Raw genomic sequence first — 17,294 nt, 5'->3', positions numbered from 1 at the left:
AAATTAAAGATCTACTGTTTATGACTAGTCTAAAATCAATGAAATAACTTTCTTTTTTCTCTATTAACTAGAAAATTGTCTACTTGATTAAAAACTAATGATCAATAATCTCAGAAACTGAATCAAAGCCCTTATTTTTTCTTCTTAAAGAAAGGGTGTCAAAAAGAAAAAGAAACTAACATTTTATTGGTTTTCTTAAAATAAGGAAAAAAACACATTTTCAAGGTTAAAAGCACTTTTTTAAGGTCACAATTAACAGAGTTAATGGTATCAATGTACTTAAGCTAAAGGAGACCTCAACATTATCATTTGACCTTACAGCATATCCAGGACTGAGTTTCTGGGAATAAACAGGTAACAATGTATTGTCTAAGAATCAAAGTACAGAGAAATCTGAAAAACATCCAGAAGACTGACTTATCTAAAAAATACTTTCTTCACATCTCTTTGGTGCTGCTTTAGTTGTATTTATGGCATTGGATTAAGATACTGTGCTTTCCTCAAACAGAGTAAGATAACTTGTACATCTCTTAGCAGCTATTAATAATTTACTGTGAATTAGTATAGCTAGGTCTTTTGAGAATAGGTTTCGTGTTAACTCGGTTTTGATAAGGAAAAGAGTATAGGAATATATTAGAGTATCAAATATAAATGTAGCTCTGCTGAAAAGAATCCTGAGCCACTAAAAGGAAATACAGCAGCATATGTTGACTCAGGAGAGGGAAAAAGAAAGGTGCCCAAACACAGAAATGATATGCTTCATGTGAATATATCTAAAGTTGGTATTGACACATTTTAGTTTCATGAGGAGTGTTAACTGCCCAAGTGAGAAGTTCCCATGAGACTTGCTTCTGTGATTCTCCCAATGACAGAGAGAATAATATAAATCCCAAATAAGTTGACCAAAGTCTTAATCTTAGCAGGTAAGATTGCATCTTCTGGGCTTTTGGTTTCCAGCAATCTCTGGGTAGTTCAGATGTCTGAGAAAGATGTCTGTTTATGTTTTGAGTTCAGAAATTATCCAAAAATGATTTGTGAGATATATATAATAATTTGTTTAACTTTTAGTTCCTTATCTATGCATGATACTTGTCTATGAGGGTTGTTGAAGTTTTTGTTTTCTTGTGGTAGTTACTACTTTGCCTCTTGAAAGATATACTGGCCTTGACCATGTACAAGTACATACAAAATGCTCACATGATTTGAAAATACAGTCTTGAAGCAAGTTTGAAATGACAACACAAAATAGTATTGGTTCACTGTCACAAGAACTAGAAAAAAATGAACCAGTACTAAAAATTCACTTTGTAGCCAAGGAAATGGTTTTCATAAAATTGAAAAAATGTCCTAAAGCAACAGTATTATATTTAAGCTATTGCTGTTACTGACATAAAAAGAATTCCTTTTATAATTCTTCTGTGGTCTTGTTTGGTGACAAAATGGTTACTAAAAAATTTTTGTGAATAGCTGTCTTCTAAGCCTCCAGGGAAAGGGAGAGACTCTCACTTGAGTGTCACCTGCTTCAATTCTTTTTTTTTTTTTTTTAAGATTTTATTTATTTACTTGAAAGAGAGAGAGATCACAAGTAGGCAGAGAGGCAGGTGGGGGTTGGGGGGGGAAGCAGGCTCCCCGCTGAGCAGTGAGCCTGATGTGGGGCTCGATCCCAGGAATCTGATATCATGACCTGAGCCAAAGCAGAGGCTTAAACCACTGAGCCCAGGTGCCCCTACCTGCTTCAATTCTTAAATGGATTTAAGGTCACATGATTCAATGATTCAGTATATGAATCAAAATAAAATATGATCTTCTACAAGCACAAATTTGTAGAAGTGCAATGTAGTTTATCAAGTAATACCAACAATGTCCAAATAAAGTTTTGTTTCAGTGGTTATAGGTATAAGATGGCATAGTGTAAAAATTGGAAATAGGTTACTTAATTACCATATAACCTCTTGATCTCTCTGGGTTTCATTTTCCTTATCTGTAACAAGAGGGAATGCTACTATATGGTACCAAATGTTCCTTCTAGTTCTAACATTTAACAATATATGTAAATGTTGTGGAACTATTAATGAGAGATTACTTCATATAAATAGGTGACAGTTAAATGTGTAAATGAGGCAACAGTATTTTGTCATACATTTCCTTCACTTTATTTTATTAATAGACTTTATTTTTTAGTACAGTTTTAGATTCCCAGATAAACTGAGCAGAAAACTCTCATGTGCTTTTTCCTCTCATACACATGCAGCCTCCCCCACTGCTAAGATTTCATACTGAAGTGGTACATTTGTCACTACTGATGAACCTAAATTGGTATATCCATAGTTTATATTAGAACCTATAGTTCAGATTAGGGATTACTCCTGGTGTTGTATATTCCATGGGTTTTAACAGAAGTTAAAAGGACAAGTTCTTTCAATGTTTTGTCTTAATGGCCAGATCACTATGTGATGGTGTAAAAAAGCATTAAAACATTCCCCATAGTGAATGCCAAGCAATGGCATCTAAATAATAATTTTTGATGCTCTCTTAAAAAAACAGAACTAATAAACAAAAACCCTACAGATCATCCACACATGCATTACCTCAGAAACTATTCCTTGTTTATCTTTTTTCTCTATAGAAATTTAGCTATGATATTCTACACCTAGTAGATAGCAATTAACATTTGTTAATATTGAGTTGGATGATTCAAATTTGAACAAAAGAGATAAAAGATGAAAACAGGAATATACACTTGAAATTTTCAGATAAATAGTCATTCTTTGAAAGATCTTGTATGTGCCACTCCACACTGTAAAGTCTCTTTACGCTAAATGTGACAACTTTCAAAAAATAATAATAATAATAACTATTCTCTGAATAGAATGTCCTCTCTCTTCAAGCAATATCTTATTATGTGATTATTATAAAAACACATAAATACCCTCAAGGGAGGGGAAGGGAAGACTGGATAGAGCATTACTTACTGAAGATCACATTACTAACTGGAGCAATGGGCCTTTTTTGGAGGAATTTCTTCTAAAACATATTCTTCAAAGCATCAAATTCAATATTCATTCATCAGGAGGAATATGACCCAGGGGGCAAGGATTTTCAAAGCTTTTTTTTTTTTTTTTTTTTTTTTTTTCCAGTGGAAGGGACTTTTCCAGTGAAGTGATAAAAATGCTTTGAACATTTTAAACCTAGCTACAGGGTCTTCTTTCTCTTGTGGATACTATCCAGAATTGCCTCATCTGGTGAAAGAAATCCTTTCACTGCAGGAAACTTTAATTCATTAGGACCAAAACCCAGCAGGACTGAAATCTGTTAATCCTCATGAAATGCACAGGTTTGAACAATGTATTGAAAAATGTAAAACTGTGGTAATAAAATCCTATGACATAAATTATAATGGTTATACTCAAGAAATGATTCTCCTTCACACCATCTACTTATTGTAATGAGAAGGTTTTGTTTGGTTTGTTGTTGTTTAGAATAAGGATCTACTGTGCCCTTCCATTCTGTCATCTTTATCTTTGATAGATTCCTAAAGTAGGGATTATGTCACAGAAGTGAATGTCCATTAATGAAAGAAGAGGAAATAGAATATCTGCAAAGAGAACTAATAGTGAAAGAACTTATGATCAGGTAAAACATAACGGCCATGGTGAAAAAGAAAAAAAAAAAAGTTGATGCACCAAAAACTGGTTTCTCTCCTTTGTTCAGGAGCAATCTAGACATTTGCCTTCCTTCCTCCCTGAAGGGACTTCACTCAACAAAGCCAGAAAACTTATATATTGGATATAATGGTGTCGTAAATCAAGTGGCTGCAACCTTTTCTGATCTTAATACATTTTCATAAAACACAATTAGTAAAGGACCAGATTGTGAAATAGACTGAAGCACAAAAGGTACGCATAGAAGTGGTTGGAGGCTCTTATTACCACCACTGCCATCATCATCACTAGTGTTTTACTTGGTTCCTTATCTATGTACTGTCTGCTGGCCCCTAGGTTTACATATAATGACTTCAAATAGCTGGTGATATTTTTTAATATTTAAATATCTGCTCGGGGTGCCTGGGTGGCTCAGTGGGTAAGACTCTGCCTTCGGCTCAGGTCATGATCTCGGGTCCTGGGATGGAGCCCTGCATCAGGCTCTCTGCTCAGCAGGGAGCCTGCTTCCCCCTCTCTCTTTGCCTGACTGCCTCTCTGCCTACTTGTGATCTCTCTCTTGATCTGTAAAAAATAAAAACAAACAAACAAAAAAATCTACTCTCCCTACTGTTCATTATCACCATAATTAAATCCATCTTTACTAGGGAATTTTACTAACCTACTCTCTCTGTACCGAAGAAGTTAAGTAACAACTGTTCTATGCAGATCACTGAACAGAAAGTATAATATAGTCAAAAGAACATAAAAGGAAATCTTTTCTAATTAGAAGCTGAAATATAGCTTCCAGGGCATGTGTGTAAATACATATATATTACATACACACATATATCACATATGTGTATTTTTACAATTTATTACTTTCTATTATTAGGTATCACTACTATTTTCACAGCTCCCATATATACCAGGCACTGGGCCAAGCATTTGCATACATTAATCTTAATATTCCCATACCCCATAAAGTGAGGTAGCTGAGCCTCAGAAATATCAAGTAACTTACATCACGGGGTAGTAAGATGGTGAACGGGCACCAGAATCCGAGTTGTTGCAAAAGTCTTGCCTCTTCCTACTATATGTTTTCCTGGCCCCAGGTCTCCAACCCTCTGATTCAAAGTAAGTTTTGCATTGCTGTTTTCTGATTAACAATAGGGATTTAGATACATTCTTGAACATTCTAATTTTATATGACTATTCTATATGCCTACATCCTTATACATTAAGAAGAAATAGATTTTCTAAAAACAATTTCTTCCTAGGAATTAAATTTAAAAATATGGCAGATACGATATAAAGAACACAAAGTTTTGACTAACAACCAGGAATTTCTCTGGGGGAAAAACTACGTTGATGCAAAATAAGTTTATTATGATATTATTATTGGAAATCTAGAAATAGGGAGAGTACTATTCTCTGCAAATAAAAATATCCTCTGTCGTGGTACATTCTACGAAACTTAACTATTTTGCGGCCACTATAAAGCCTCAGAGAGTGAATGCAATTTATGCAAATAATCAGTTTACCCATAAGAAAAAAGAGATGTACTAATGATCTAACCAGGACATTTACAACACCAAATGTTTTAATATCATACCTCACAGAAATTTTCAAATACTTCCAAAAATCATTATGAAGTCTTTAAAAGAATCAAATACGTGATAACAGCTGAAACAAGGGATTATGTGTACTTACAAAAAATATATGCATATATACATGACATCTTTTCAAGAAGTTCAAGTATTCTTAGTTTTGCACTGACTAAATCCTATATGATGAAATTCTAAAGAATAAGATGCATGTAATTAAAAGGGAGGGTAGATTATGCATGGTAGGATAGTGAGCCTTCCGTGTATAATGAGGTTTGATCAAACGGCCTTGCTTGATCAAAAATCACATTGTGATTTTGGCAAAATTTACATATTGCTCAACAAAATATACCATATTTATCTGAATTTCCTTTTAAGAAGGGTCCTTTTTAAAATGTAGGAAGTTTGGCCTGTATATGATTCCAAACATTTGATACAAAATTTACTTAAGAAAAGTCATCTTTGAAATATTTGTGAAGATCCCCAGTAATTCATTAAATTGTAGCCAGGAATTTCATTAACACGTGATTAAACAAAATGTGTTATAGCTGAGGGGAAAAAAAAAAGCTTACAACCAGAATTCCACATACTGATGCGTAAAGATTTTTTTAAGATTATAAATAAAAGAACGACCTGCTTTTTAACATTAGATAAAATTAAGTCTTCACAAGTACTGAAAAAATACTGCAAACATACATGTACATCTTCAGCACGAAAACCTTAATATGGGAAGCATATGATTTAGCTCGAGGAGAGGTAGAGAAATTTGCTTTTATAAGTTTAGACACACAAATGTAGAATTATAGATCTAAGTATAAATCCAAGAAGCATATCTAATGCTTATACTATGTCTGAATTTAGCAATTAGCACACACACACACAAAAACACATTTTCTTCAATAAATTGGGCAGTGTCTACCATCAATTTCCAATCAGACATTTATATTAGCTACAGGAAAATGTTAGTGTCTGATCTTTTTTCAACATTTGCTAAAACAAGACGATAAGATAAAATCTGACTCCAAAATAATACATACCATATTCAAAAGTAATTTAAATGGCACAGCATCTATAATTGTTCACTTATTTGGAATTCATTTGCTACTATCTATATTAGAATAGTTAATCATTCTGACAATGTTTTAAATTATGTTATACGTATATAGTCAATCAAAATGTTTTGTATATCTTTATATCCGTAATTGAATAAAAGTAAAAGTGTCATTTAAAAAATTACAAATAAAAATGAAGAAACCAAATGCCAATCATGGCATTTTAATGTCCTTGCAATTCAAATGCTATACTTTAGGAAATTTTTACTTGATTTTTTCAGGAAAACATACTTAGAACAATTTGTATTAGGCTTAAATATTCATTACTAATTTGCTTTCTTATTCCACATCTTGACTATCAGAGTACAGAGGGAAAGGTTATACTGCCATCAGACATAATAAATCAAGTGAAAACATCATACATTAATTATGAATAAAAAATTATTTACCTGCATGGAAATCTATCCCAACAGCAAATGAAGTTCCTGATATAGGTATCAAAGCATCCATTTTGTCACTTGGTTCCAGAGGTATTCCCCTGATTCCTTCATGAACAGAGTACATAAGAAATGACTCTATACCTAATTGGAAAAAAAGAAAGAAAGAAAGAAAGAAAGAAAAAGAGAAAGAAAGAAAGAAGAAAAAAAAAAGCCCCAAGAGAATATTTAAAATTAAAATTATTCTATTAACATTATTTCAAAGTCTTAATTTTTTCATAAAACATGTTCCTTAGCCTTTTTTAAGTTTTTAACTGAATACTACACTTCTGACTAATTGAAAGGTAGATAGATTAGTGGCTCTCAAACTTGAGTATGCACCAGAATGTTCTAGAGGACTTGTTAAAACACAGATTACTGAGGTCCCCAACCCAGGGGCCTAATAATTTGAATTTTTGAAAAGTTTCCAGGTAGTGATGGCACTACTGGTCTGGGAACCATACTTTCATAAACACAGAGGCAGATAATTTTGGAAAACATACCTGGCCTCACAACCCAAAATTCACCCCCTCTTTTCTAATATCCAATTATCTTATTGCTTATATATGATAAACTTTGAGTGTATATATGATTTTACATAGCTACAGAGTTGTTAGTTTTCTAATAAAGTTAATCTTCTTAAATCATTTTGAACACTAAAAATATACCAAGTACTTAATTTTTGCTAATACCTTGCTGTTATAGCTTCAAAAGTATGTTCTAAAATATGCACAGACATAAAAGCTGACTACCAGAAGTCTGCATGCTGATACTTATGAATTTTTCTAATACGCCAGAACATATTTTTAGGCACATATTTTCCTTTTCTCCTTCTTCTTATTCTTCTTTTTTAAGATTTATTTACTTGGGAGAGAAAGAGTGGGCACGCACGTGTGGGGGTGGGGACAGAGGGCATGGAGCTGGATGCTAGCTAGATTCCATGGCCTTGAGATCACGACCTGAGCCAAAACCAAGAGTCAGAGGCTTAACTGACTGTACCACCCAGGCACCCCAGGTTGAAACCTGTTTTTTAGTAAAATTAAGTCATGATCATTGGATAAAAAGATCATTCTAGAATCAAATTTCTTTGGAACTAAGCACTAGAATCTATGAAACGTGAAATAGGAAGATGGGTGTTTTAGGTTTTAGTTCTTTGGCAATGATCTTCTCTCTCAGCTAACCAAATCTAAGCCCTCACCACTTCTCTTGTATCTTTTTTTTCAAACAGTTAAAAGAATAACTGAATTCAGATTGAATCGTAATAGTTACCAGTCACTGCTTTTTACTTCAGCCCTTACTTATTCAAGTTGAAAGTAGTTTCTACTGGGCTTGCTTAAAAGTTTGATGATAAACTGCGGTTCCGGAAAATAACTAATTATGACCTTTAAAGAGCAGTAATACTTAAAACTTTTTAGATGGTAACAATCTTATATATATGAGACTAAGCAGTGAACCATTGTTCTAATAAGACACTAATGTTATTTTTTCTATTTTTAAACTAATTTTTGTGGCCTAAAATTTGCATTGATAAAGTAAATGCATCAGAATTAAATTTTCCAAGACCTTATACCTTGACATGACATGCGGTTCTTTTGGAGATAATATCCCACTGTACACATGCAGGTCCTTGTGGTTTCAGATGTTGGTAAGCAAAGTTGAGAGCATCTGCCATTATTTAGTTGGCAAGAATTGCTGCCTGCATAGGAGGAAAACAAGCAAAAGAAATATTTAAGAAAAATAAAAAGTATCATTTGATAGCAATAATTTGAACAAATATTTATACTTCTGTTGATTTATAAATGCAGCTGCTTCATCGAGGTTAGTATGATGTTTTACTGTCTTGAATAATTTGAAATGGCATAATGCAGTTGAAGTCTGCCCACCCAAAAAAAGTAAATGGAGGTCTGATGTGTGGCATAGTGATTATCCACAGCAATACTGTAATTAATTTACAGTATCAATTAAACTTTGATTACAATTCAAAGTTGCTAAGAGACTAGATCTTAATTATTCCCACCACAAAAACAAAATGATAATATATGATGTGATAGAGAGGTTAGCTACGGCTAAGGTGGTAATCATATTGTAATATACAAATGCATCAAATCAGCCCTTTATGTCCCTTAAACTTGTGCAATTTTATATGTCAATTAGATCTCAAAAAATAAATTTTAAAATAAATAATTAGAAACAGTTTTTTAAAAAGCAAATGACAATGCATGAGAAGATTCAGGGCTACAGAAAAGCAAGTGAAATTGGCTTGTCATGAATGCTATCAGACTTGCAATATTTTAAGATCACAGAAACTAGGAAATATTTTATTATGATTTTATTATGATATTTCATTTCAACTCTATAGTTACTTCCTTTTCAAGAATATTTTATCTAAATGTGTCAAATCAATAGCTGTTAAATTATACTACTAACTCAATGTGAAGATTATGGCATTAAAAGAAATGAGGTATATACATATTTAAATAATTTTTAAAGCAAGAAAATAAATTTTGCTATTCCTAGGAACATAATTCTCCCAAAATATATTTAAAACACACCCGTAAGAGTCATCTAATTAATTGGCATATTAATTCTCCTTATTCCTGCATAGCAGCAATGACAAATATTAGTCAGGTAATCACAGGTACGCATTCTATAAAGATGTTCCATTGAATTTACTAGGCCCAATGTGCTAATTAAGGTTGGTAGCGTGACGTTAAGAAATTTACAGTCTTATCCAGCAAGTTCATTAAATATCCCATTTTTACAACATTTTTATTATTCGAGGACATGCAGTACCGTTTACTGGATGTTCAAGCTCTAATATGAAGTGCAATAAATCCAGTGAGAATTACAAAGCGTGATGAAAGCTATATATCAATAGTGCTCTATGGAAAATTCAAAATACCAATGCAGCTCATTATTTCTCATCTCCTGAATTCAAAATAGTCTGATGGGATTTAATTGTTCAATTGAAGCTGTAGTGAGTTCTGTCACTTTTGAAGTGTGAAATACTCCCAACTTGGGAGATTTCTCATCTGGAGATTTACCATACTTTGCTCATTTCCTATAGTTACCAGTTCAGTCGACGTTGGACTCCATCCTATACAAGGCCACATGCTAGGCCTAGGGTTGCCCTGTGAAATTACTACTTTTATCTCCTATATAAACTAATGAAGGTGAATTGACTTATTCCCTCTTTCCTCAAGCTGACTTATATACTAAGATAAAATTTCAGATCTCTGATTATTTTAATGAAAGAGTTATATTTTCAGATTTACAATAATCTATACTGACCTTATACATATTATAAATTATAGAAAACACATAAACATATATTAATGCAATGCCAAGCTATGGAAATTTGCATTTTGATATTGATTTATTTCAACTACTATAAAGACTGAAAAGCTGAGAAGAGATTGAGAAGAAATGTTTTAACTAGAGAGCATGAAGAAACATCAACTGGAAAGAAGGGGAAACGAGGAAATTGAAGTTAATAAAAAAATAGATTCAGGAAGAGAATGAAATCACAAAAGAGAAATAGGGTTCTATAACCTTGGTGATATTAAATATATGTTAAAAACATAAGAAAAGGAACTTCTGGAACTGCATTTTTAAATATAATTACAATAATAGCAGTATATTGTACCATACTTATTTTTGACAAATAATATAATTAGCCTATGTTAACAATTATGTTGTACAATATACATTTCATGTATCACTTGTTTAGTCTCTACTAGTGAAGAGGAGAAATAGGGGAAAAAAAAGATTAAATGAGTCACTATTTGCAATAAGTATCTTTGCCTAACCAACAATGAATTGATGTAGGAAAAAATATTAGAGTGGTTTTAAAGACAGTAATTTAGGTAGTGATTATCTGGCACATTTGAAATACCAGCTTGGCTTAATATTTTGCAATGAGACTGATGTCCAAACTTCATGCCCCAATTCCCCAGTGGAGGTAGAGAGTCCACTTGACTAACGAGAAGTCTCAGCTCTTTAGTGATCTACGTCAAAAGTGATAAATGAAGTAGCTAATTGTACTTTGAAATCCAAAGAGGTAGTAATGTTAACACCTTAAATAATTCTAAATTGCTCATATTTCATACTAATGAAGCTTTTAAGGTACCTGCCATGATTCTGTTAATGTGATTCTCTCTAATACAAATGCTTTCATCAGCACAGTCTTTTAGTAAAAATAGTATTTGCACTGAATTTTAAGCTTAGTCATATTATACCATTAATTCCCAAGTATTACAGGTCCTTGTCAAGTTAGGAATACTTTCACAACGTGTAAAATACCCAAATCTACCTGTAGTATTAAACATTTACAAGATGAGGAAAATTTTGTTATCATGAGTAAAAAACATAATACAAGAAAGTTTTCCTCCAATAAACTTTTTGGTGTTGTATCTGGGAAAACTCTATAAATTATATTAATTTACAATTTCAAGAAAACCATGTGCTTTTTCATATTTTGAAAAAGAAGGAATAAATTTTTCAATGTCCTGTTTGGAAGCAGTACATCTCTCCCTCTGTTGTATTTTCTAATGCGTTTTCAGATATAATCACATTAAGTACAGACTATGAACTAAAGTTAACCACAGTACTATAAGCTTTTATACTTTGCAAATATATTCTATTAAAATCCACAAAAAATGTCATGGTGTTTTATTTTTTGAGTACCAATGTTTTATTCTCAATGATATAATCTATTCCCCATGGCTTGAATGCCAGAAAAATTATTTTGATTACAAATTTGTTAGTCAAAATGCTCCTGTTCATTATTATAGATAGTTATTATTATTTTTTTTTAATGTCAAAGGGGCACCTAGTTGGCTCACAGTCTGTTAAGCCCCAGACTCTGGATTTTGGGTCAGGTAATGATCTCAGGGTTGCGAGATCTGGTTTCGTGTTGGGCTCCCCCTAGGGGTGGAGCCGAAGTGAGATCCTCTCTCTCTCCCTCTTTCTGTCCCCCATCTCCTTCTCTAAAAAATAAATAAATAAGACTTTAAAAATTATTTTTTTTTAAATCAGAGAGAAAATACAGATTTGTGCATAAAGTACAGGTATTAGTGTCTTCTAAACCATGAAAGGAGCCCAGTAATCACTTAATTATTTGTTTGTTTGTTAAAGCAATTATTTTCTTTCTTTTTTTTTTTTCCATGAAATTTCAGGAATGATTTCATACTAGAATTTGGCCCATGCTCTGTCCAGGGAAGGCAACCATGAATCTGGTCTTCCTTTTATGTCTGGATGTGCAGGTATGGCTCCCAATTGGTATTGCCAATAAATTCTGTCAATTGATGTTTGTTACCTATGTTCAGAATTAGTGATCCTCTTGGTTCACTAATTCTGTCTCTACTGTTCTCTGCTTTGGTCTATATGCCCAGATCCTTCAGATGAAAATTCCTTTACATTTTCTTGAAATGTTTTTCCTAAGAAGAAAAGTATGTGAAGCTAAGGATTTTCATAGCAGAAACTAAAGTAATAAAGTAAAATACAGAAAAATATTTTTTCTAAGAAAAGAGTTCTGCTAATGTCATGGGTCATGAAGCAAAAACTAAGAAAGGACTAGCAGGTGTGGGGCTGTCCTGGCTGGCATCTCTAAAGTAATTGCCATTTGGCAATGTGACAAGTCCACCTATGTAAACCATCTGTTCGTTCTCTCACTCCATTTCACTGCACACCATTTGGACAAGCAAAAACAAAAAAGTAAAATGCTTAGAGCCAAACAATGCAGTGTTTTTGGATGCAAAATTCTTACGTTGACATAGTCCATTTGAAGTCCCCTCATTCCTTCAGTTTCGGGGCTTAATTATACATTGTCTGTATCTGGCTGGGATTTATTTTTCTCATTCTTACATTTTTAAATCAAGAACTAGATAAGACCTCTTTGAAGACCTGACAAATTAAGATCCCTTGGGAGCCCTTGCTAACATTTTAAAAACTCATTATATACCTTATGTTAAGGGCATTTCTTCTGCAGTAATAAGGAGCATTTGCTCCTTATTTATTTATTTATTTTTTTAACTAGAAGCAAAATACAAACCTTTCACTTGTTGAATTGAGAAAATAATATGAAAAGAAGAGAACATTATATATTCAAAAAGTGGCACAAATTCATTACAGTGTGACTTGCCTTGCTGTGCTTCTTTATCATACACTTTCATATGAACAACCCCAGAAGTCTTATTTCGCAGGACAGTGGGGTTTCTTCCATCTCTTTTGCTGCAGGTTCCCAGCTGAGCTAAGTTTTGGTCTGCCCACCACAGTTTCTTATCTATAAAAGTGAAAAGATTTCTTCTTTGAAAAAGATATTCATCTTATTAAATAATAGTAAACAGCTATTAAAGTATAATACTTTTTGATTTCTTTTGTTATATTCCCAAAATCTGTTTCTAAGGGAAGCAATGAAATCACTCTCACTCTTTAAAAAATACAAACCACAGTGATATATTATTGTTTAAATTTTCCTCCCTCCTCCCCAATTAGAGGCTCTTGCCTTAACTTTTCTTTTTCTTAAAAGAAAATTTCACATGCCATATAAATAAAAGCATATTCAAATTAATATAGAATTCAGATTATATTATTTACATACTTAAATATGATCACAGTAGTACTGTATTAATCTGTAAATGAACATCAAAATCCAACCAAATATCCAAACAAAACTTATTAAAAAAAGACTATATACTCTTTGTTTGCAATATGGAAACTTTTAATAATTAGTACTCCCTGCTATTGAATTCCTCATAGTAACATCTTTTATTTTTTTGCACTGCTCATGCCCCTTTCTTCAAAATTTTAATAATGTAAACTGCTCGGTGTATGTGTTGAGTGCATGTATTGAATATTTTTTGTGGGGTGCATGTATTGTATTGGATATCTCTCTTAGAAGAGACCCTGCAATGTGCCACAGATTTAAAAAAAAAAAAAAAAAGAGTCTTGACCTTAAGGAAGCTAGCATGCTGGTGAAAATGATACATTTGTCTACGGCCATACCACCCTGAAGGCGCCCAATCTCGTCTGAAAATGATACATTTATTATTATTTTATTTCAAATTATTATACCAAAACTAGAAGGAATGTATTACCAGTCTCATTTTATAGATGAAACATCTAAGATTCATAGAGATTAACTATCTTAATCAAATTTATATATTTGGTCTTCCTATCTCCAAAATTTGGTTCTTTCTAAGACTCCATGCAGAATGCATAAAAATTTTAAGAAAGGCAATAATTCAAAATAAAGTTCATAATTATAAAGGTTTTGAACAATTTAGACTTTTCTTGAAAAAGCTAATTAATCAGGCTGTCTGGGTGGCTCAGTGGGTTAAGCCTCTGCCTTCAGCTCAGGTCATGATCTCAGGGTCCTGGGATCAAGTCCCGCATCCGGCTCCCTGCTAGGCGGGGAGCCTGCTTCCTCCTCTCTCTCTCTCTCTCTCTCTACTTGTGATCTCTCTCTATCAAATAAATAAAATCTTTAAAAGAAAAAAAAAAGCTAATTAATCACAATTAGGACCACCTCAATTTCTACCTAGAAGTTAAAGGTTATTTAATTGTATGAACAAAACAACATAATCTTTACTTTCACCGTACATTTATTCTTATTCAAATTCTACTATATTTAGACTGAACCAAAGCCTAGTTTCAGATATTGCAAGGAGAGTAATACAGACATCAACAATGATAATCCCTTACCGAATTTGATTTTGTGCAATGCACAATTCTAAACACTACAGATTACTTCATTTAATCTTCACAACAATTTTATTAGGTAAGTACTACTATTATTAAACCATTTTGCTGAAGAACACTGAGACAAAATGAGGCTAAATAGTTTTCCCTAGGTCATACAATACATAGGAGCCCAAATTATAGAACAAACCCCAGTTTTAGAGCCCATGGTGTTAAATTAACTCTAATGTCCTCTTTTCATTGATAGATGTTTAGTCTTCTCTCTCTTACATGGATATATATATATATTATAAAATATATATATTTGTTACATATATATTATATATATATATATATACTCACTAATCTAAGTGCATATGATTAGTGAGTAGCGCATTCATTTAGGTTTTGGTTTATACTCCTGAATTGACATAAGACCAGAAAAATTTCCTCTGAAGAAAATGAGTAAAGACTTTTAATATAGGGGCGCCTGGGTGGCTCAGTTGTTAAGCGTCTGCCTTCGGCTCAGCTCATGATCCCAGGGTCCTAGGATCAAGCCCCATATCGGGATCTCTGCTCAGCAGGAAGCTTGCTTCTCCCTCTCCCACTCTCCCTGCTTGTGTTCCCTCTCTCACTGTGTTTCTCTCTATCAGATAAATAAATAAAATCTTTAAAAAAAAGATTTTTACTGTAGAGTTTATTAAAAGTTGTACCGTATAGTAAATTAGACTGGATACATGTGTGTTCCCTTTCAATTCTTACAATATGTCACTGTGATAGAAATACAGAAACACAAAGCAGAAAAACCCATGTATAAACTCATAAAATAAACAACAGAATTGGGGCATATGAGTAATACATAAAAGATGGTATATAAGTGGAAATGGGAAAATAGGCAAATAGGCTAAGTTGCAACCTGGATCATGATTTTTTCCCCCTCTCAATTTTCATTAATTCATCACTCAATTTTATTATACTACAATTAAAAATAAAAATAAGATAAAATAAAATCTGATTTTTAATCCCTCTCCATAGAACTCTGGATGACCTTTATTTCAGCTTGTAAATAATACAGTGGGAATGTTAATAAAGGCTAAAAATAGAATAATCAAGTGAAGATATTTTATATGTAATATCACCTACTATCACCATCTCCCCAAACCCTTGCACTGAGTTTACAGAGGATTAGTAACTGATAGAAGTCTCAATTAAATATATAACCATAGCTCTTTTTAAAAATACTCAGCAAAGAGGTTTGGAATATGGAGTCTGGTGCCCTGAATAATGTTCTCTTCATGTTAGCATTGGGGGACCCAAAATCTGACCCCTAGCTCCCAACAAAAGCAAAAACTGCAAGTCACAGTGTCCAATTCTATGCACAGCTCCCAATGAGAAACCCCCTCCCCAAAAAGATATGGAAAAAAAATATTTTTATTTTCATGAAGGAGGAGAAAACCCATGATAGACACCAGCTCTATTTTGTTAGACATTATAGGAAACCAAGAACCTCCAGTTCAATGAAAAAAGCCAGTAGAGTAAAAAGTAAACACTTAGACAGACATAAAGACACATAAACATAATTCAAAAAAAATCTTAAAAAATTATCAAAGATATTTAAACACATGTCTTGTTCTAGAAAAATTAAAGATACTGAAACAAGGAACAATGAAAGACAAACTCTTAGGACATTAAAAAATACATGGTTGAGAAAATCTTCCATAATACAGAGGAAAAGGGCAAATAGATAACATGGTAAAAAAGGAAGGACAAGTTGACTATTAGTCTTAAATATCACATAACCAGCATCACAAATCTGATAAGGAGTCACTGGATTCTCCACTGCTATGCATTTACAGAAAAAAAAAAAAAAATCAGCCAGTTTTACATAAGGGTGTCGTTAACTGAACAGTAAAAGCATTAATTTTATTAAATCTTGATCCTTCAGTACATGTCTTTTTAATATTCTGTGTGGCAAAATGGGAAGTGTGCATAAAGCATTCTGCAGCACGCTAAAGTATAATTGTCTGGAAGAAATGTATTTAAGAGATTGCTTAAGCTGCAAGAAAAATTAGCTACTTTTTTCTCTTTAAGTTTTTATTTATATTCCAGTCAGTTAACATACAGTGTAGTATTAGTTTCAGGTGTAGAATTGAATGATTCATCACTTACATACAATACCCAGTATTCATCACTACATGGGCCCTCTTTAAAACCCATCACCAATTAACCCATCCTTCCACCTACTTCCCCTCCAGTAACCCTCTGTTCTCTATAGTTAAGAGTCTGTTTCCTGATTTACCTCTCTCTTTTCCTTGTCTTTTCCCTTCTTCTCTTTCTTTCTTTCTTTTTTTTTTTTTGAAAATTAGCTAGTTTTTTTCATAGACTACCATTTTTTTTAAGATTTTACTTATTTATTTGACACACAGAGAGAAAGCTTGCACAAGCAGAGGGAGCAGCAGGCAGAGGGAGAGGGAGAAATCAGGCTTTCCACTGAGCAGGGAGCCTGATGCAGGACTCAATGCCAGGACCCCGGGATCACGACCTGAGCCAAAGGCAGCCGCTTAACCAACTGAGCCACTTAGATGTCCCCACAGAATACCGTTCTTTACTTGAAAGAACAACTGACAGACAATCTATGCCTATTCATACGTAGGTGTTTGGCAGATATTTCTCAAAAATGAATGAAGTGGAGAAGAGGGTTGAAGGACTGAAAATATCCAACTTCAGAAATTACTAAAAAGTTACAGTAATTAAGACAATGTGGTACTGGTAGAAGAATAGACAAACAGATCAATGCAACAGAATAGACAGTCCAGAAATATACCCCTATAAATATAGTCA

General features: G+C 33.0%; 1 protein-coding gene across 1 annotated transcript in view; it reads right to left on the bottom strand.

Moving 5' to 3' along the window:
* Window positions 1-17,294, bottom strand: part of LOC111140884 (LDL receptor related protein 1B) — a 1,957,146-nt gene that overhangs the window by 531,830 nt on the left and 1,408,022 nt on the right. Inside the window, exons 34-36 of the mRNA XM_022493131.1 lie at window positions 12,912-13,056; window positions 8,344-8,465; window positions 6,747-6,878 (exon numbers count right to left, since the gene is read on the bottom strand). Of these exons, the coding sequence (XP_022348839.1) occupies window positions 6,747-6,878; window positions 8,344-8,465; window positions 12,912-13,056 (399 nt within the window). The remainder of the gene's footprint in view (window positions 1-6,746; window positions 6,879-8,343; window positions 8,466-12,911; window positions 13,057-17,294) is intronic.

The sequence above is a fragment of the Enhydra lutris genome, unplaced genomic scaffold (genome assembly GCF_002288905.1).
Source record: "Enhydra lutris kenyoni isolate GAN:26980312 unplaced genomic scaffold, ASM228890v2 scaffoldscaffold1, whole genome shotgun sequence".
Classification (NCBI taxonomy): Eukaryota; Metazoa; Chordata; class Mammalia; order Carnivora; family Mustelidae; genus Enhydra; species Enhydra lutris.
This window is presented reverse-complemented; position numbering and strand designations above follow the sequence as displayed.